This window comes from Pyxicephalus adspersus, chromosome 6 (genome assembly GCF_032062135.1).
Source record: "Pyxicephalus adspersus chromosome 6, UCB_Pads_2.0, whole genome shotgun sequence".
NCBI lineage: Eukaryota > Metazoa > Chordata > Amphibia > Anura > Pyxicephalidae > Pyxicephalus > Pyxicephalus adspersus.
In genome coordinates this window covers 31,499,331-31,520,814 of record NC_092863.1, presented here as the reverse complement: position 1 = coordinate 31,520,814, position 21,484 = coordinate 31,499,331, and the positions used below count along the sequence as shown (strand labels likewise).

The 21,484-nt window shown below is 38.9% G+C and overlaps 1 protein-coding gene across 1 annotated transcript; it reads right to left on the bottom strand.

The window, feature by feature from the left end:
* Positions 1-214: 214 nt before the first annotated feature.
* Positions 215-13,279, bottom strand: LRP10 (LDL receptor related protein 10). The gene is made up of 5 exons (XM_072415115.1): positions 13,079-13,279; positions 10,119-10,154; positions 7,134-8,247; positions 6,639-6,768; positions 215-3,518 (listed from the first exon to the last, which is right to left on the bottom strand). The coding sequence occupies exons 1-5, from the start codon at positions 13,107-13,109 to the stop codon at positions 2,958-2,960; spliced, it is 1,872 nt and encodes a 623-aa protein (XP_072271216.1). The 5' UTR covers positions 13,110-13,279; the 3' UTR covers positions 215-2,957.
* Between the last annotated feature and the right edge of the window lie 8,205 nt (positions 13,280-21,484).

Below are 21,484 nucleotides of genomic sequence, written 5' to 3'. Positions count from 1 at the left end.
GTGTGTTGTGGTAACAGGCATGCTCTGGTGTAACACCACTGTATTCCTAACAGAAAGTACAGTCACCCTTCTCTTATGTCTGACAGTAGTGTATGAATTACAATAGTGTCTGGACAGATGTAGAAATCCTTGGCAGATACAGTATGTGCATTTCAGCTTAACTCTTAAAAGCAATTGAGTAAAATAGTACATTTTTAAAGAAAAGATCATAAAATGTATTAGCACTATAAAGATTTATTTTTTACATAATCACAGAAAATAAATAATGTAGACAGCTCTGCATACAATCCCACACCAATTGTTAATACATTCTTTGACACATTAAAAGCCAGCCAGTACTGTTTTAGGAGTTGTGAACACAGCAAAGATTATCTGCTCTTCCTTAGGCCTCATCATGTCTGGTTCATGGAAGAAAAATAATACTTTACATTATAGTAGAAAAATATATGTTTCATCTGTTTCCACACAAAAGAATTTTGGGAAGACATGCTCATAATACCTCCTTCTTGAAGGGATAAGGTGTGTAAATCAAAAGACAAATTTCAACTATTTGATTGTCGACACAAACTGTGTTTCTGGAATTTTATGGAACCAAAGTAAAAGCAGACAAATAGTAGGCGAAGGACTTCACCAAAAAAAGATATTAGAATGAAGCCAAGATTGTATTAAAACAGAAAAGTGAAGATTGGCACAATTTCAGACAATTTAAAAAATGAGATTAAAAATGTAAAACCAAAAGTTACCATCAGTGAAAATCAAATGTCAGAACAATCATTAGAAGCAGAGATATAGGCAACTGGAGTTATATGCAAATCTCATACTAGTAAAAGCCAAGCTTGGCCTTCTCAGTTCCCTATTGGTCAATTTAGCTGTTCATCACAATAAAGATTAAGGGCAATGCAGGGCAATAGAGATTTGCATTTATTTCAGCTTTTTGTACCTCTGGATCTACACAGGTTTGTCACAGATTTACTTTAAAGGATAATTGTACTTATGCACCAACCTACCAGTATCTGTATGCCACCAGTGATATCATCTGCCACCTACCTAAACAATTTGGGATGTAGACAGGAGGTGAAGCTTCTGGTGGCCGGGGATATGGGCTCTGCAAGTTAAAAAAGAAGTGCTTCTTACATCACAGCCATAGACTGCCATTGGCCTTACCCCTGCCATCGGGGGCCCCACCTCATACCTACCTCCTAGACAGGAGATGGGGGCAAACAGATAACCATACTGATATGTGAAAGTACAGTTATGCTTTAAATGTGTAGCATGTTCACACATTTGTTTCCGCTATACAGTGTATATATAATTTATTAAGACAGACACAGTGTAAAACTTGTAAGTGCCTATCCAGTACAAAAGCTGATTGCGACTTATCACCAGGTTGGAAACATGATTTATGAACAGAAACCTGTGAAGTAGCAATATGGGGGCTGTTCCTGCTAATGGTGGAGGTTTCAGTGCTCTTATCCTGAACCTTGCTTCACCATTACTGACTAATTCACCTGGATCACACATGAAAGACAAGGATTGGACTTTTCACACTTCACTGGCTGCATGCTTGTTCCTGGTCTGGGATAATCTAGGATGTAAAAAAACAGAATCAAGATGAAAGCCCCAAAGTATCCACCTTTAAAATAATAACTGACAGCTCCCATATTCCTATCTAAACAGGTTCATTTCCATGTTCTCCCATTATGCCAGTTATCCTAAAACAGAACATAAAATATAAAAAAAAGCAAACGGGTGGCTTTTTATTGCTGTGTCTCTTCTACAGGTGAAAGTCAGTGAACATTCTTGCCACACCAAGGTGCTGGAATACATCAACTAACGGGAGTTACATCAATCCAACCTGGTCAATCAAGATGGATGAAGTTCCAAAACTTGGAAGAAGAAGGAAGATGTCACCACCACCACAGGTGGAAAGAGAAGGCAAGTTTAGCTCATCTTTAGTGCACTGCATACATACATACGTACGTACATACATACATGAAACCCGTTGAGACTTTTGCAACTGCATTTTACTCCAAACTCCAAATGTGACCTGCAAGCATTAAACTAGTGCAATTTATTATCTAATCACAAGAGTGTTTCTGACAAAAGCTGCAAACTTAATTTGGTCGTAGACAAAGGGCAGATTACCTGCTGATTTTCTCAACCACCACACAACTATATGCAGCTGTTCTGCATTGCCCCCTTATAAGAATTATACATTCTTCACACTATCTTTCTATTTTTACACCAAAGGCTTTATTCCCTCTAGGGCATTCAATCACACTCAGCTTCTCACTGCTGCTGGATATTGCAGAGCTCGGCTCTGTTTATTAGTTAGCACTGTATTCCAGAACTCCTTTAAAGTTGTACACTTGTGATGTGAGGTCACATAAATTCGACCTGCATCTGGGTGTATTTACCACAGAGAGTTTGGGACCCAAGCACCGTCAGGTGGCGTTATTGAGCCGGAGGTGTATACTTATACTCAGCTGTACTGTAAACCCTCTTATGGGTTCCATGTACCTCCTAAAGTTGCCAATAAAGAATAACTCTACATCCTATCTAGGGGCAATTATATTGAGGCAGGGTCCATATATCCTTAAATCCTAAGTGAACACCTGCATCCAGAATCCTGGATCCATTGCTGAAGTCTACGAGACATGAACAGTGAAACAATAGGTTGGTCAGTTGTTCAGACTTGAATATACATTCAGATCAGTTAACCATCCCTCCATTATCACAAAATGATTTGTTTTTAACTGTTGTCTACTCTGTTTTTCTTTTCATTCTATTTCTGTGGTTGTCATAAATCATAAAAGTGTCTCAAAGGGGGTGAGGATGACAGGTTGGGCAAGATCCACTGAGCACTGTAGGTTAGGGGTGTGCTGTTAGTGTGGGCTGATAAAAAAAGCCCTCCACTTTGTGCAAACGTGTAAGGAGAGGAAAGAACAAAAGCTGTGTTAACATGAAATCAAGTTTACATCTCCTGACTCATTATCAAAGCCTTCTGCCAACGGAAGCAACAGCATTTCATCCTCTTCTTCCGGCCGGTCTATCTCCAGACTACAGCCACCAAGCCGCTCTGCTCTTTCTGCACCCAAGTGTTCCACTCCACTCAGTGGGTGTAAAATTCGTTCCCTAACTACCTGCACCATTCCCATCATTAATCCATTCGTATCTTCCATGGGGTAGATTGGTGGAGAAACAGCAGGCTCAGTTTGAGAAACTGAAAAATCAGGTGAATCTAAAGGAGTCTTCACTGGGAGCAGCGGGGCTGAAGGGGGATCATTGCCCTCTGATACTGGCTGTGAGGATCCCGTACTCTGATTCTGAGGGGTTTCAGTCTGTGTCCCCTGTGTACGAGGAGGAAGGAGTCCCCAACGCCTAAGCCGACGAAGGAGGCGCCTGACAGGACGTGGTGGGCGTCTTCGCGTTGGTAGCTCATTTAGGCCTCCAGCAGGGTGTGGCTGAGTCTGCTGTAAAAACTGTAGCAGGCTTCGGAGATTTCCCATGAATGAGCCCTATGGAAAGAAAATGGAGATCAGTGGTTATATGAAATCAGTATAATGCCATTGTGAAAATACAATTATTAAAAATAAATACCATTATACCTCATCACAGAGCGTTCATGATAAAAGGAATAAGTCATTTTACTTCCATGCTATGGTCCACTTGATTGTAATTTACATTTTCTTTATGAATTTAAATAATCTACCTTTTTAGCCGAAACCTTCCCTGGCTCATTTCATTACATTCTAAGCTGAAGGTGCTTTAGGAATGTGTTTTATAATTTGTCTGACAGAAGGTAACCAATTAAATGAGATACTCCATATTCCTCTTTTAAAAGGGGTATTTATAATAAGTATATCAATCAGGTGTACATCCATAATGACCAGGTGTTCAAACTAATGACCATAACAATTCTGTATATAATATAAAGACTTTTATAGTGGGGACCTTGTTTGCCTTGTTTTATATGATAAAAAAAAGCCTTTCTTTATTAAATAATCTTGAGCACTTCTTCCTGAGTTATACTGAGCAGCATGGAATAAAAATTGCAGTCACTGACTCACCAGCAAAAAGCTATCTGGCTAAAAACAATATGGTTTCTGACTATATTTTACCAGCACCATGTTCATACATAATGTGTGTAGAAATGCGGCCACAGCACAGAGCAAACCTTGCAGCCCTGACCCTTCCACAATAAAGCTGATTCGGAGTTAAAGACCATTAAACTGTCATTCTCTGCTGCCACTGGAGGGCGCACAAAGCTTTTTCCTAGTGACAGGTACATTGTGTTTTCTTTTTAACAAAGATATAATTGCCAGTCATTAAAATGATTGGTAGTGTCAGTGTGTGACTATCTCGGGGAATGACTGTGTGTGCACGCTTCTTTCTTTTATTCCTCCTCTTTGTGTGCCTTTCTATTCTAAAACCTTCCTGTAGGTGTCTATGCACTTCTACTGCCTCCATAAAGTGAGTGATTTCTCCAAGTCCCTGTTTCCTGTCCCATCACACACTACCCACGCAACGCTCTCTCCCACTACTTCTAAAGCTGCCTAATCTGGCCACCTTACCTTTCATACCCAAATCAAGAAGTGTTAGAACACTCACTAATAAGTCTTAATATGCATAAAAAAAAAAAATAATGATTGAAGGTTGAAAATATTGTTTGGCATTAAAAATATCTGATCAGTGCCCTTAGCTTCCTGTGACTGGTTCTGGTTAGTTCATTTTCTATTGTTAAACACCACAGCACGAGTCTGCTGCGCCACATCATATTCACTTTACAAAAAATCCATATTTATAAGAGAGGAGCCCAGCATCAAAGTGAAAAGATGTCACAATAATATTCAAAGAGCTTTTGTGATCTTTATGGAGCCAACGGCACAGGAGGGGATTTTACCAATCAGTCTTCCTGAGACTAGACAATTATCAGGCTCATAGTTAGATACATGACTGAACACATCACTGGGATTACTAATGGCCACCACCCAGCTGATGTGTTATTGTAAGTGATGGCATGTAGAAACCTAAATCTTGTACAATACCTTATTCCACACATTTGCCGATCACACCTAAAACCTAAAAGCCATTAACTATCCTGAAGAGACTTGACAAGGCTATGGAAATACAAAATCAAACATAATGTGAAAACTTCTCGGGTACTTTTTGAAGTACACCTTAAAACATGATGACGGCAATTTCTGGCCTTGCTTTAAATTCTAGATCCCTGGCTGTCTGTGGAGGTGAATAATACCGAATTTGTATTCTTGTTAGGTTAGTGATGGGTTACCATAAATGCCAGGCAAACACCATTGTCAAAAGAGAAAAGGGATAGCAGTATAAGGGTTTACACATACCATTATTCTGATATGTATGTGACTTTTACCTAAATACTCTACTGGTAAATTTTGTAACTATTAGCAGAACAGGAGCAGAGGGCAAACCTTGAAACTTGTCCTGCTGATCTCTTACTTTCTATTTCACTTTACTCAAGTACCAACTGCTAGGGCTACAAGAACGATTTGTATGATTTTGAAACCCCCATGAAGTAAGAAACAGCTAGAGAGACTTTTGCCAGGGGAATAGGGGTGCAAGGAGCTACCATATATCAAAGAGAAACTAAAGTCGCACTTTCAAAATCAGTGATCAGCCAGGAAATTATTGCAGAAACAGACAGGCGAAGTCCACTCTGCAAAAAACATTTTCCTGCCTGATCGCTCGCTTTAGGAGACAGGGGAGTGTAATAAAAATTGCAATCAAGCAGATAAGGTTATTTTATTACAGCCTGCCTGTCCCTTCTGCAAAAATGATCTGGCTGGTCAGGATCCCAGTCCCCACACCCCTTTTTCCAGTAAAATTGCTTTATTACTCAGTAATGTAGAATTCAGTCCAATTTCTACTAATCACACCATAAAAATTGCCAGCTGTATAGATTGAAATAATTTGCCATCGCAGCCTGACAGTGGATCAAAGGGGTGGGCTGAGGACAGCAGAGATCAGCAGCACATGGTTTGATGATGCTTGTGGTCCACCAGCCCAGAAATTAGGCAGGGGAGTTGTTGCAGCTTGATCTGTGGAAGGCACAGGAAGGCAAGAACAAACAATTTGGTACAGCTGATAACTCTACTAGTGTGCCAAAACAACATATATATATATATAATTTCAGATAAGCTGCTGTAAGGTTGTGTTTAAATTTCTACATCATAGTAAAAAGTGTCTCACTGCAATCAATCCTGATATCTGGTATGCAGCAGAGAAATGGCTCAAAGTACTGAGCATGCACCTCTGTTACCTCGGGGAAAGTATAGCAATGTGTTTTGTTCAATGATGGGATATTTCCCCTTCAGTCCTGTCCACAAACATGCAAATATGTGAACACAGCTGTACATTTACAGCTGTAAATATGAAATGCAATATTTTCCTAATTTACCCAACCTCATTGCATATTTACTAAAAGCTTTGTTTTAGACTGCACTAAACACTTGCACAATCCCTAAAACAGCATGTAGTACTTTAACAAACCTGGGAAAAGTCACAACAACAAAACTTAACAAAAGTGAAAAATACAGAATATATATTAACATGTAAGTATAAAATATATGTAGCCTGATGGCAGCCATATTAGGAATACTCACATCACTTGGGTTCTCAGTTGGGAAGTCATCTACAGGTGGAATAGCTCCTTGAGCAATTAGTTGCCCGTAGGATGGAGGAGCTTGCTGCTGGATCAATTCTGCATCAATCCGAGAGAGAGGAGCAAAGATGCTAGAATCAAGGAAACAAACAGTTAGATCTGATCCTGGTTCCTGGATTTTCATTGATTCCTCCTAAACCTAAACTATAATTTAAAAACTTTATAGAACATGAATATTTTGTCAAAATATAAATGCTATAAATAAAGAAATATCTACTTCTAAGTTGCCGCATTGACCTTAGAGCCTGGGCAGCCAAAATGACAGGTTCTTCGGCTACTGGAATCATTGTGGGTGTTTCACATGCTTAGACTGCAGACAGACTGTGGTTTTCAGTCAGACACATCCTGTGGGCAGACTTCCTCTGAGTGAGGAAGATCAGCAAGACATAAAATTAACAAATTTAGCCACTTTCACAGTCACTTATATAGTTCTCACCTATATTCCCGTGCACGTGTTGTATACAGTCGGCATGTGCATCCAAGAGCTACCACAAGTAATGTGGCACATATTAAGCTGCCAATCACGGCTGCAGCAATCACTTTCCTTGGCAGTGTGTACCCACAGTTCTTCTCATCACTTCCATCTCGGCAGTCAGCTTGGCCATCACACACCCAAGCTTCATAAACACAACGCTCTATATCACAATGGAAACCTCCAGGCTGACATCCACGACAGCCTCTTTCATCTGTTCCATCTTGGCAAGATGTCTGGTAGTTACATCTTTCAGCGAGGGGATAACAAGCCCGGCTTAAGGTACAGGGATAGTATCCTTCAGCACATCCAGTACAGTTAGCTTCATCTCTGCCATTGGCACAGTCCCAAACTCCATCACAACGCTGAAAATCTGAAAAACATCCTCCTCCTACTTCCATTCCATCCTCCCACAGGAGACCAGGGCTGGAGCCACAAGGCTGATCCCATGGAAGGCAGTAGCCATGTACTCGGTAAGTGGCATTAAATCGAGAATAATATGGACTGCGACCACCATTGCCAGTAAAGCGAGAATGAGAAGGAGGTGAACCCATCTGGTCGATGAAACGTGACCCTGGCTCATGAACTAAAGAGCTGGGAAACCTAGACTTGCTGTCATAAGTTACAGAAGAATCAATGTTGTGAAATCGAGTCAGGCTTGGGTTGTACTGATAAATAACCAAAACTCTTCCACCGGAAGACTCCACAGTGACAGATTTCCCATTACTGTGTTGGTCTAAGGCACGGAGAAGGTGTGGAAATTCCCCAACACTATTCTCATAAACTACCAGGGCATCTAGCTCAGACAGATGAAGGGCAGAGAACTGCAGCACAAGTCCACGGCTATCTTCAGAATCAATCAACCAACGACAATACAAAGGCATTGAAGAGGGTGGAGCAAATGGATATCCTATAGGAGCAAAGACTCCATAGAAGTCCTTTAAGGTAAAGTTGCAGTTTGAGGTGCACGCCAGTTCATCAGATTGATCGTCACAATCAAAGGACCCATCGCAGAGGGTATATAATGGAATACATCCAGAGTCGCACTGAAAAAAACCTGGGTAGCAGGAGGAAAATTCTGGCAAACAAAAAAAAATGTTATTGTTTTCTTACTCAAAAAGACAAAACTATTATTCACCAATGTATATAAAGGATGTTGAATTGCATATGTTACACACATTGGGCCAAGTTAAATGCACTTAAAAGGTTGAAAAGAGCTAGGGCAAAGGAACTATTACACTGGTCTGCAAAGTCAAACATGCCTACATTTAGCATTCCAGCTAAAAATATGTTCTGTCTAGTTAAAAGTCCAACTCTGGTGAACTATCTATAGACATGACAGGTCCACTTAGCCCCTTTTTTGTTTCAGCAGTGGACAAATCCTAAATGTTTTGCATCCTGCACCTAGATAGGGTTTACCTTGGACCCTTTTATTAAATCTTTACAAAACTTCTTTTTAGTGGCATTGGTAAATGCAAATGCAGCTTTTGTTTGTTGTTGCTGTATTACATAGAATAGTACAACGTTTTATTTTGTCAGTTTTTATTGCGGACTGTCCTCCCCCCCACACACTTCCTGTTCCATAGACAAAACAGGAAGTGTAAAAATCCTGCAAATGGGGGTGAAGCTGGGGGAGTGACACCCTTCACAGTTGCACTTGAACAATGAATGAATGATTTTGTCTCCTCTGGCTTTTCAAATCAGCATTTCCCTTTCTATTTTCTCCCAGTGACAATAATTACACAGGTTCTAACTCATCACCACTATCAAAATGAGAAGAGGTTTTGGCTAAATTTTTAGGGCTGCTTTTTTAATTTACACTGACAACATGTAAGAGTTCTTCACAGCAGCAGTTAGATTAACAAAGTTCAGCCCAAAGAAAAACTGAAAATGAAATCTCAAGATTCTACATATTTGCAACTGAAATAAATATTTCTGTATCATTTATGGATAACGTATGTAATGGTTTCAGGAGGTAGAAAAATAACATTTTTATCCAATGGTCCTACACTGGGGGAATGATTTTAAACAAGGCCCAATTACAATTTTCACATTAGAAAAACTACCAGTTGTAATTTTAAAGCTTTTGCAAAAAAAAAACCACAGAGCAATAAGCTGCACTGATCATATGTGTCAGTTTCTAATAAGGTGAGAGAAAGGTGTCCTAACTATGACCTGGTTTGTGGCTTCTTTACCCTGGTATAATAAAGGTTTTATACACATTCATACTATTATATTTGTGAGAGTGACTCAAGTCATTTTGTAATATTTGACAGACAGCAAAACCCCCTTTCTTACCATTCTTGGAATATTTCATCACTAAAAAAGGTAGGGCACAAAAACAAACATACCTTCTGTTGGTAATTAGCTTTTTTATGACTAGAATCAAAGATTAATAGGTAAAACTTTTAGATACTTTTCAGATCAATATATATTTATAGTAAACCTGTAACTGATATACTGGGGCTGCCATTGCTGAACTTCCTCAAAAAGCCCGGGCTGCTTGAACTCAGAACTTCAGTACTTTCTAAATCACAAACCCACAGCAAAGTTTGGGGATCAAAATAGTGAGAATCTGTAATTGCAAACTTATTCTGGATGAGCGACGTGTACATGACACACTGGTCACATGGGGAGAGGAACAGAAAGATTACCTAGAAAACAACTAAACTATCTTTAAGGTATTGTAATTTAGTGCATAGGAAGTGTATTTGATTAAAGATCGGCAATACTATTATGTGGACTGTGAGTGAAGTATTTGACAATGTTGCATGTATATTATCACCACAGGGAATAGTTACCAGAATGATTTCCTTTTTTCATAAAGATTGATTTGGCAAGGAGAGTTTATGTAAGGTTACTCACAGACCCTACTCTAAATCCTGTAGAAAATATTAATCACCCCACCTTTGTGTACAAGCTTTTTGCAGAACTGTAAAATGTACTTACCGTAAGCTGCAACTCCATTTACAAATACCAGATGTCCTAAAGGTGAAGCGAGAAAATTGACAAGTCAGTTAGAAGCATAAATCAGCAGACTATTTCAAATAGATTTGTCCACACAAAAAAAGTCTGGCAACAACATGCAATCACTCCTATCCCTGAGATCACTAGTAGAGTAAGACAACAAAAGATACAATGTAATAATCATATAGGAGGATCTCTGCACTTACTAGCAAGGTCTGCTTACTGGTATTTATTTTTTAGCACCCCCATATGCCAAAGTCACCATTTTCTGGTGAGATTCAAGGCAATGCGGAGCCACTCCAGCACTGTGATATAGCATTACCTTGCAAGTCTTTGGATTCCCTTATATCTCATCCAAAAGAATATGGCCGTGACCCTGCCAAAGTGTTGTGGACTGTAGCTGAGGATATGGTAATATTTACTAACTTGTTTCATCTTAATTCATATTTCAGTATAGGAGAGTTCAAATAGATTCTGCTTTGTTGGGTCTGTTCAAATAGTACAACTACTGCAAAATAAAGTAACTAAAAAACACAATTTATCTATTGTGCAGTACAAAAGACAGTGTTACTATTTCTTCAATTATTTTACTAAGAACTGGAGTTATAATACAGTCATAGTCAGTTGTTTAGGAGAGGACTGATGCGGATTGTTGGTTCCACAAGGCTTTGTATATCTATTTTTACATAGAACTTGGATACGAACTTGAATCTGTCCTTATATTGGCAATCCTCAGCACATCAGCACTGTGTGGAGGGGGGGAGGACCAGCATGGAGAGGTGACCCGGTCTGTACTGCTTTGTTGAATACTTCTCAGCCTATAATTCACTCTGCTTACAAGAGGAGGACACAGGGTTGACCTCATAAACTTGCTCAAGTTTTACATCCAAACATTTATGGAACAAAAACTGGACCTGCTATCCTAATTATTGTAAAAGACTAAATCTGACTGGTCACTGTAGGGTATCGGTGGGCTACGTGGATTTTAAAAGAATGTTATCAGGATGAGTTGTATAGGATTATTTTTCCTATAGAGGGTTATTATTATTATTATTATTATTATTAATAAACAGGATTTATATAGCGCCAACATATTACACAGCGTTGTACATTAAATAGGGTTACATTAGTTATAACATTTGCCAAGCCTACACATATTTCATATCAAAACAGAAGAGGAAGGGAAAGATAGGCTTTTAAGGTATGTGTAAAAATTATCTTTGTATTTATTATATATAGAGTCTAGGTAGTCCTATTGCCAACAAATGTGTTGTAATGGACGCCCTCCCTCTGTTGTAGAAACCTACCCAGACTATGTGGCACAGAATGGACACTGCATGGTGAGTATGTAAAGACACAGAAACTTCTTTGTTTACTAACCACTTGTAAAGAAGTGTAAACACAGCACAGCACTCTGTGTCAGGGAAATACTTCACAAGCTATCACCAATATACCCACCACAGACAGCAATCCAAGGACAATGGTGACCATTTCAACCCAACACCATGGTACCTTTTCAGGCTGGCAGAGAGGAGGACGCACACAATGTTTATTGGCTCTGTTACTCACAAAGAAGGGAAATAATCATTGTGTGGAGTCCTGATGGGAAGTGCTAATACTTGTATTGGGTCTGGCAAGGCCATCGCCTCAGTGAGGACATATACTGTGATTGTGGCATAAATCCAGCATTGCCATTGTAGGGCTTCCCCAGGAAATAAAAATGAGCACTTCCTTCCAACAACAAACACCTTTTCTTTCAAACAGACCATAGACTGCTGAAAAATCTCTGAAATGTTAAATCAGTTCTTATGTAAGGCTTATGTATTACCATAGCCTTGTCCTATAACTTATCCAGCCACATTTAGCCAGGGTTCTGTGAAATTCTGGGGTTCCTCAAGCGGTGTCTGATTGTCTTCCCATTTGATGGTACCAGAATAATCACCCCCAGCTACAGCAGAGATCTATCTAGCTGTCTGTAAAGGTGGCACACTAACCACCAAGGTATGGAGGGCATTCTTCCCACTGGCAACCAAAACAAAGAGGATTTTTCCCATCACACCTGAACTTTTTATTTAAGGGTTCCCCAGGGGTAAAACGGATGAAAAAGCTGATCTAGTCTGTGTAATACCTGTCCATTGGTTTCTCTAGGTACCCTTAACCTGCCAACATCCAAACAAAACCACCGCCAATGGACACTTGTGGTTGTTACATGGGATCTGTGTTTGGGCAGAGCCATGGAATTAGATATCCATACATTTGTAAATGCAACTGGCTGGTACATCATGGAAAAATCTCATTCATGTCTATGTGGAGGAACGTTCATTGTTGGGGTCACTGACAGCCTCTCCATAGGAATGAATGGGATGTTACCAGGTATAGATATATGGAGATTCAGGAGGGGTCTGTACTGGTCTCAGTTGTGTGCATGGCCTTGAAATACAAAAAAATACTTGGGGGGGGGGGGGGTTCTTAGGAGGTAAAATAAGGGATACCATTAGGAAGACATTATGTGCCCACGCTAAGTATGGATACCTGGGTACCTGGTGTGAAGTGCACAGTCTGTTATGTAATTTTATTGAAGATACAAAGAAACTAAAGTACCGGTAATTGGTTTTTAGCCTGCATGCAATCAGGAGCCACGTCAGAAAAATATGTTTGTTGTTGTCAATAGCAACACGATTGTTAAACCAGCACCAATCCTGTCAGCTGATTGGTTGCTGTGACCCAACAAGTTTTCCCTTCCTTGGCCATACACTGGGCCCTGGATGGCAATATTACGTCACGTGACCCGTGCTTCCGGAAACTCTGTGTGACAAGTGTGGCCCCCACACACAGCACAGGATGGGTATGTGAAGGAACTCTATCACCGGCCATACCTAAATACTTTATATATAGTGCACCGGGCAGCCGCTGGGTGGGGGAGGGTTCGGTACATAACTTACCGTATAGGAGAAGTGTGAGGAGCAGAGACATGGCGCTGGCTGGGGCACAGTCACTCCTTCAGTGTGTCATGTCTATATGTGGAAGCAGGGAGGTCCTGGAAGTTGTTCTGTAACTTTGTAGGAGTATCGGTGCTCGCTGTCCGGTCTATACACTCCCTGTGTGTCTCTTCCTGGATCTTATTTTTCTCTCCACTTCCTTCTACAACAACACCCGGCTCTTCCGTCTCTCTGCCGCCCCCTGCTGGTGCCATGACTCCCTGCACCTGCTGTGTTTTGTATTTTTTTAATTTGGGTTAAATTCCACTAAATAATAATTTATTCATCAGAAAGCTACTATAAAACTACCACAGAAGTATCCATTTCCAGATGAGGAACTATACTCTTAGCACAGTGTTCTTCCAGAGGTTGCTGGGGTTTCCTTGATTCATAAGCAAGGTTGGGTTAGCTGATACTAATGATCTTTTTGGCTATCTGTAAGGGTAACATTCTTCCCAATGACCAGCAATGTAAGAGGCATTCTTCTCACTGACCACCACACTAATGTACTGTGAGATATGTTATTATTATATATTGGATAATGTTATTGTTGTCAGGGGTTCCCTGAAGTTACTTCAAGGGTTCTCCCAAAGTTTGAGAAAGGCTGCTTTCTGGTTAAAGAGATCATGTCTTCTGGGTAATCAGCCTGGGACACTAGAGAATATTAAATCAAATAAAGTCCTATAGTGAAATAAAGGGGGATGCCATATTGCTATACTGTTTTACCAAGATTGTGGTAGTGAAGACCTTCTAGCTCGCTAACGCACTTCTTTGGGTGGGGAGACAAGTTTGTATTATATATTATTCCAGGCTGTATTAATATTTTGTCATTATAGTGAGTCAGACATTATTAATTGAAATAAAGTTTGCATTTTTGGGGCTATTAATTCCACTGAACAACTGGCTATGCAGTAATGCACTAACTACCAGTTGCACAGTTTATGTTTAAATCAGCACATGCTATATAGAAATATCTGTGCATTAAAATGTAAGTACTTTTTGATAAATATGTACATTTCTGATGACTGCTTTTACTAAGTTTTATGCATTTCCTTCTGTCCTATGTGAGTGTAATTGTGGTTAAACATGTTATTTGGTCAAAAAGATAACCACATTTGTTATCTGTTGGGACATTATGGCTACAAAAATGCTAATTTTTACTTTTTCTGCAGTGTGTGTGTGTGTGTGTGTGTGTTGTGTGTGGTTATAAGACATTGCAACAGCAGAAATTAAAGACCTATACATGCTGCAGTAATAATAATTTGATAACATTCTGTTCTTTAACATTTTATTGTCAAATTTACTATGGGCTTAGTGCCCAACTATGCTTCTGATGATGGCAATACAAGCAGGAGGGGATTGTAAAGCCCCCCCAAATGTCTTGAATGTTATTGGACTGTCCCAGGATTTTTAAACAATGCCAGTGTTCTGCAAACTCTGTCTATGTACCATACGTATAGTTCCTGTCTGTATAGTCCCATCAGCTAATTTTAAAACCCGCCTTCCCCTACTTGCTACACACAGGCATTTCCCCCCTAGTTTCCCAGTGAAGTTCTTCTCTAAAGTAGGCTGGGGCTCAGACATAGAACTTCTAACCAGGCCCTGTGTTGACCAGGTCTGGAAAGGATCTGCCCTGCACGAGATTGTGTGTGTCTGGTCTGACACATGTTCAATGGTCCCCAATGTCGTTCATCAATTCTCCCTGTCGAAAATAGTGTCTTTTTGTGAAAATTTTCTCTTTACATTTTTCCAGTTGATGTAATTAGTCACCTCGCAGATACTGTACTGACTCCTAATAATATAATAAGCTCCAGAATTTGACTGGCATGAAGTCCAAATCTAATAAGTGAACAGAACACACAGCTCAGTAGAGGCAGGAGCTTGTCAAGCTACATAGAACATGTAGCCTGAGGCATTACAGATTCTTCAATTCTTTTGCCCTAACTTTTGGTTCTTGTAAAGTTTAAGGATTGCTTTTTCCTATGGAAAAAATTTGAAAATAATTGAAATCATTTTCATAAATTCTGCATCTGCGTGTACTGAATTGGTCGCTACAGTATTATACATAAACAACTGTTGCACTGTCCACTATCCAATATCTCCATAACTCCAATATCTTACCTCTCAACTCTCTTCGATTTGAGGGGACCGACCCTCTTTCAGATCCAAGTCCCTTTTTGTTTTGCAGGTGTCCCTTTTTTTTTTTTGGATAAATACACTTTTATAAAAATGTATAATTTAACTTTAAAAAAATAGTTACTTTGCACTAAACTTTTTATCCAAATTATTTCAATTTCTTATCTTTGAAAGGGTTAGCAGAAAAAAAACAGTTAAGAAGAAAGCACTTGGCAAGTTTAACTAATCATGTATTTATATTTATATTGTGCAAATAGGACGTAGCAGTGGTTGTGCCATTAGCTGCATACTTTGCGCTACAGTCCATCTTCTCTGTCTCCACAAATTGGATGGTAAACAACATCAACCTAAAGCACAACTGCCAGTAGTTGAAATATTGTAAGCTTACAAATGGACAATGCAGCCATTTAGTTATCTTAGCTTTTTAAACTAGTCTACAACAATTGTGGTTTATAGGCATCAGGTGGTTCTTGGGCATCTAATAGGGGTTCTTTACTGCATTGTGCAAGGTGTTTCATGTTTAGCCTACTGGACAGGAAGTAAAGAAAAACATCTCTGTTGGGACACAAAGGGCATATAAATAAACTGACAATTTTAACCCTTCTTTATTGTGTCGCAAATAAAAAAAAATGTTTGGCTCTAGATATACCCAATAAATTGTGACCTTCCATGCTAAGTGATATAAGCGAGCCTATATTAGTTACATCTTACTGGTAGTAGGTCTAATCTTACTCAGGCTCTCCAGCACTGGCCCAGGGTGTTATCCAGCATTATTTTTAACTCCACTTTTATGAGTCTTTAAGGCTCCTAAACAATTTTGCATTTTTTAGGGTTGTTCCCAGCATAGACAGACAGAACTGGACTTTTTCATGTAGTAATTTTGTAAAATAAACCTTATGAAACCATTTTTTAATTGTTTTTGTGGACTGGTATATTTCATCATTTTCACTGTTTCAAGGGCCTTTGAAGGGTGCCTAAGTCTTAATTCACTCAGACAGTGAGTTTGCGGTGTATTTACCAGTTCTTCCCACCAGGCACCTCAGCCTTATGGGGAGATTCTACATGTAGCATTTCCCTGCGGCAGCCCAATATGAAATAATTAGGGGCGTTCTACTAGAACTAGTTACTGCCGTAACCTGTCACATGGGCAGATGTAGGTTCTTTAGGGACCATTTATTGCCATGCAAGTGTTTGAGCGTGAGATTTTACCTACCTACCTACTAGGTCTGTAAAGGAGATCACCTAGGGTGGCAAAGTGTGACTTCCCAAAAATGTATTCCTTAATCAACCCTTACTGGAATAAAGTACCGGTACATAAACATGTGGCACAATTGTGCATGCACATTAAGTTCTTTCATAAAAATAAATAAATGACTGAGATAACTATACCAGAGTTCATACTATACTTACTGGAAAGCAAGTGTAGCAAAGATAGTAGGCAGAGTTGCTATATATGTCAAGAACAGCATAACATTAACATTCATTTAGAAAACAAATTAACTAGTTTAAAATATCTAAGTCTGCCTACAGAAGGAATTAGAGAGGTTTTAATTATAGATGACTCCAACAGGACTTGAATTCCATGCTGAATTTACAAGTAGGAGCAAAGATATGTTGGAGGCATTGGTTTATCTAAAACAGTATGTTAAATGATATTTCAACAGTATTTTATGATGAAAAAACTATATTGTGTATATGGTGCCACATCCAAACATAATAAACCATATTTATTTATTAAAAACTTTACTGAACTTTTCAGGCACCACTTAATAAACCAATTTCTTTATACCTCATATCATTATAAAACCATAATTTATTTAACATTAAAATGCATAGAATATACAAAACATTGTGTGAAACAATTGGATGAGCACATGAAACTGTATTAGTCCCACAATGTTAGTCTCACTTGCAGATTTCACTTCCTCAGGAAAATTGTAGAACATCACATAAATATTGGGTATATATTGTTAAAACTGGTTAGGATTACCCATTCCTTTAAAGCGTACCTAAACTCAACATTTTCATCTTACATAAAAGGCTAGACAACCCTTACATGTAAAGGGAAAATGTTTTTTTTTTTTTTTTTAATGCAACATCCTTTTTTTTTTAAAGGGTGCAGCAGCTCCACTTTTAGTCTTGATAGCCTAGGCGGGTAAACAACGCATTTATATAAAGTAAAAATTGTATATTTTTTTTTTCTTTTAAGTGCAATACTCTCTTTAAAAAAAAAAAAAAAAAAAGGATGCAGCGCCCCTCCCTTTTTTTGGGAGGATGGGAGCGCAGAGCCTCCTGGGATACCTACGTCACGCATCCTGGTAGGCTCTAAGTGCTCCTTCTGCGCATGCCCTAATCTCAGACATGTGCAGAAGGGGCGATTCTTCTATTAAGAGAAAAAGATGAAGATCTCCCTTTGCAGCGGGGTACGTCACCGGAACTCGCACCTGCGCAGTGCATGATCAGGTAAAGTGCCAAGAAGATTGAGGAAGAAAAAAGAAGTGAAGAATGAGGGTGGTGGGGCAAAGAGGAATTCCAGGACGACATGGGACCAGATCGCCGGAAGGACCAGCGCCATCGAGGGACCTGCAGGATTAAAAGTGTAAGTTTTTTTGTTTTCAGTTTAGTTCCGCTTTAACTCAGCATAGGACAGAATATTATTAAAGAAGAAGTAAACTCAAAAATGCCCAAACAAAAAAAAAAACTTACCTTCAATCTCTCCCATTCATTTATTAAAGAGGGCGGTGTTGCACCTTTTTTTTTTTTCATTTTTGTTTCATTTTTTGTTTCATTTAAAAAAACAAAAAGAAATTTTACCTTACATAAAAGGGTTGTCTATCCTTTTATGTAAAATGAAAATTCTGAGTTTAGGTACGCCTTAAGCTCCACAAAAGCAACAAAACGAACATACTCCTATTCGGCTTCCTCCAACCTTCTGCTCATTTAAAAAAAAGCACTCAAAACACACTTTTTCAGCTAAAGCGTCATCAGGATTTGCCTTTCCCCAGCCAATCACAGAGCACTGGAGGTTTTGAATGGGGAGACTTGTCCCCATTTAGCCTCTAGTGCTGGGGATCTTTCAATGAATGCGGTTGCGATCCCCGGCACTAGAGGTTAAATGGGGACAAGTCTCTCCATTCAAAACCTCTAGTGCTCTCTGATTGGCTGAGGAAAGCTCTATCCCTATTCCTGGATAGAGGTTCTCTATCCAGGAACACAGAACACCTGTGTTCTTGGATAGAGAAACTCTATCCAAGGACACATACAACTAGTAAAGGGCTGCAAGAGCAATCAGGGGAGCGGAGCTGTCAGCTCTGCTCCCCTGATTGCTCTTGCAGTTCTTCACAGTCCCGAAAAATAACCCAAATTTTCCCACCATTGACTTTAATTGTGTTTAGATTCGGCATTCGATCACCCGAACAATAGGGGGCTATTTGATCAAATAGCTGTCGAATCGAATAGTGAGATATTCAACCAACACTACTTAAAACTCTCACTACTTCCCATAACTCCATATCTCCCCTCCTATTGTGTGAGACTTTCCCCACCTCATAGATTGTAAGCTCTTCTGGGCAGGGTCCTCTTCTCCTCCTGTGTCACTGTCTGTACCTGTGTCTGACTGTGTCTGTCATTTACTACCCCTATTTATTATACAGCGTTGCGTAATATGTTGGCGCTATATAAATCATGTTTATTCTTAATAATACCTTGAGAATAAATTGGGAATTTTATTTGGTGACAGCTGCAAAATATAAGGCTTAGCTCTACTCAAAGGTTTCCAGGTATGTTGTTTTATCCTCCCTGAATCTAAATGAACATTTAATACTTATCGTGCAAGGCAAGTAACACTGCAGGAGGAGTTTTTTTTTTTGTATTTAATCCCAGAGTTCAGCTTTAAAAAAAAAAAATAAAGTTCTATAGGAATGTTGAGATGTAGTTGCTTCTAGATATCAGTATATATTTTTTAATAAATTTGTTCTAACAGTAGTTAGATACTAACTTTCCACTGAACTGATGCATTTCAGCTGCCCCAGGTCTCAAGCTATGTATAGACACCCAATACAAATGTCTGTGATTGTTTTGGGTGAAACTCTAGTATGTGTACAGCAATCCCCTGACATTGTTTAGCTTTCTAAACAACCAAGCAGGGATGACTGTTGACTTTTTGTATAGAGGAGGAGGCAGCAGGGTGCCATCCTCTTGTCCTCCCCTCTTCACTCTCTATCAAAAATGAACAGTATTGCACTGTCACAGGAATGGCTACACAATATTGTTTCCAGTGACAGAAATGTAATGCCTATACATAGCCTTAGAAGAATGTATGTTAGGAATGGCAATCAGATAACAGATTGTCAGTTCTTTGTCACTTTTTTTCCTTTTTATTGGTGGCAATCAGTACTTTTATTGTCCTGGCCTGATTCCCCTAATTTAATGATCGGAAGCCCCATTCATTTCAATGGAGTAACTGATCATTATATTAAAAAAACTCACTAAGGCAGCTTATTAATTCTTTTGCAGACACTTTTCAACAGCAGGAATCACAGCAAAAATGGCATTCAGGTTGTTTAAGACTAACACCGCTTATTCTATTGCAGCCTATGGCATTTGCCATTATTGAATTAGTGGCTGTAGTAATAAAACCACTGGGAAAAGTAGTGTTTGCCTTTAATGAAATAAAAACACAACCACATAGTTTTTTTTTATTTTGATTATGATTTTTGTATGTATAAAACTAGGCTTTTAGATTACATAATTACATATTACATTTGGAGGGTATATGACATATGATGGGAACATTTGTGAAAGAATGGAGCAATGGGAACAACTGTGAGACAATGATAGCAAGAGTTTCATTTGAATCCAGGAAGCATGAATAAAATTAGTGATGTAACAAGAAAAGGTTCCCACCTTCTGGTCCTTCAGCTGCTTCCTGGTGCTGTGGGCAGCAAAGAAACAGCGGAGTGTTCATAGTGCAAGGAACAAATGTTCTGGGTGAAGGGAAAAGCGTTTCTACTACCTTAGGTGGCACAATGGGCAAAATGCACCTTGCTACACAATATATTGATCCTCGGCATAGCTAAATCATGGTTCCTACAGATCTAAGGAGATGTAGATGGTAACACTAAAAAAAACTACATTTATTTGGCTTATACTCATTTTTTTACATTTCATACAGATTTAACATTTTTTAATATCTTATGTTCCATTCTGATTCAGGTGATCTCCTGCAGCTTCTTCAGTCTCCATCCACACATTTCAGAGATGGCTGCATGGTTTTTCCCAGAATTTTGATGATGACCACAGTGGATCATACAGTGGATCATAAAATGTGTTGAAATTGCTGCCTGTAGTCTGTGTTAGAAGTACATATTACAGGTGACAATGCAGAAGTACCATTGGGTGACTGAATAGAATAGTCACCCCATGTGGGTAAGAACCTAAAGAAGAACCTTCATAGCAGGATCACCAGATACTATTTTAATGAATGTCCTGAAACAGTCCAAATACATGAATATTTTACAGTTTACAAAAACAAAAGAGCAATAAAATGAAAAGCATTAAAAAAAGATTGCATTTACAATGTTAGAAGATTGTCTAATAAATAAAATCATGCACTAATATTTTTCAATAAAAACTGTAATATTGCTAATCACTTATTCCTTTGACAGACAGCAATATGAAAGTTGAACACGGTGTTCCCATGTACTGTGGAATGTTGCCAGAGTAATTAAATGCCAAGAACTAAAGGCTATTACCCATTTAAAGCCAGTTTCTTATGTCAGATCCTCCTCCATCCTGACTCATTACTATTCGTTACCATGGGACTGCCAGGGGCCTGAGATAAATATCTCCATTTTATTAACATTGTCCACTGACAATTTGTAGCTTTTCCTAAACTGTAAAGGGCCTGAGATAAAGAGCCAATCTTTTTGCAACCTGTGAAGCAAAAGACTTCATTGTGTTCTTCACACGTAAAATCTGTAACATTCCAAAGTTAAATATAGCACCTTACGCAAAGCTTTACTGAGCAATTTCCCACATTTATTGACAAAGTGAGAACAGGAAGTTCTGACAAGTTTTTTTTTAAATTACTCTTTGTTAAAAAATATGTAAGTTTTGCAGTTATCTTTATTTTTATTCCGAGGAAAACAACATGCAATGAAAATAAATTGCAAAAAATATTAAGAGCAGTAGCAACTAGCTTGCTAGATCTAAACTCCTTCCCAATACTTTATG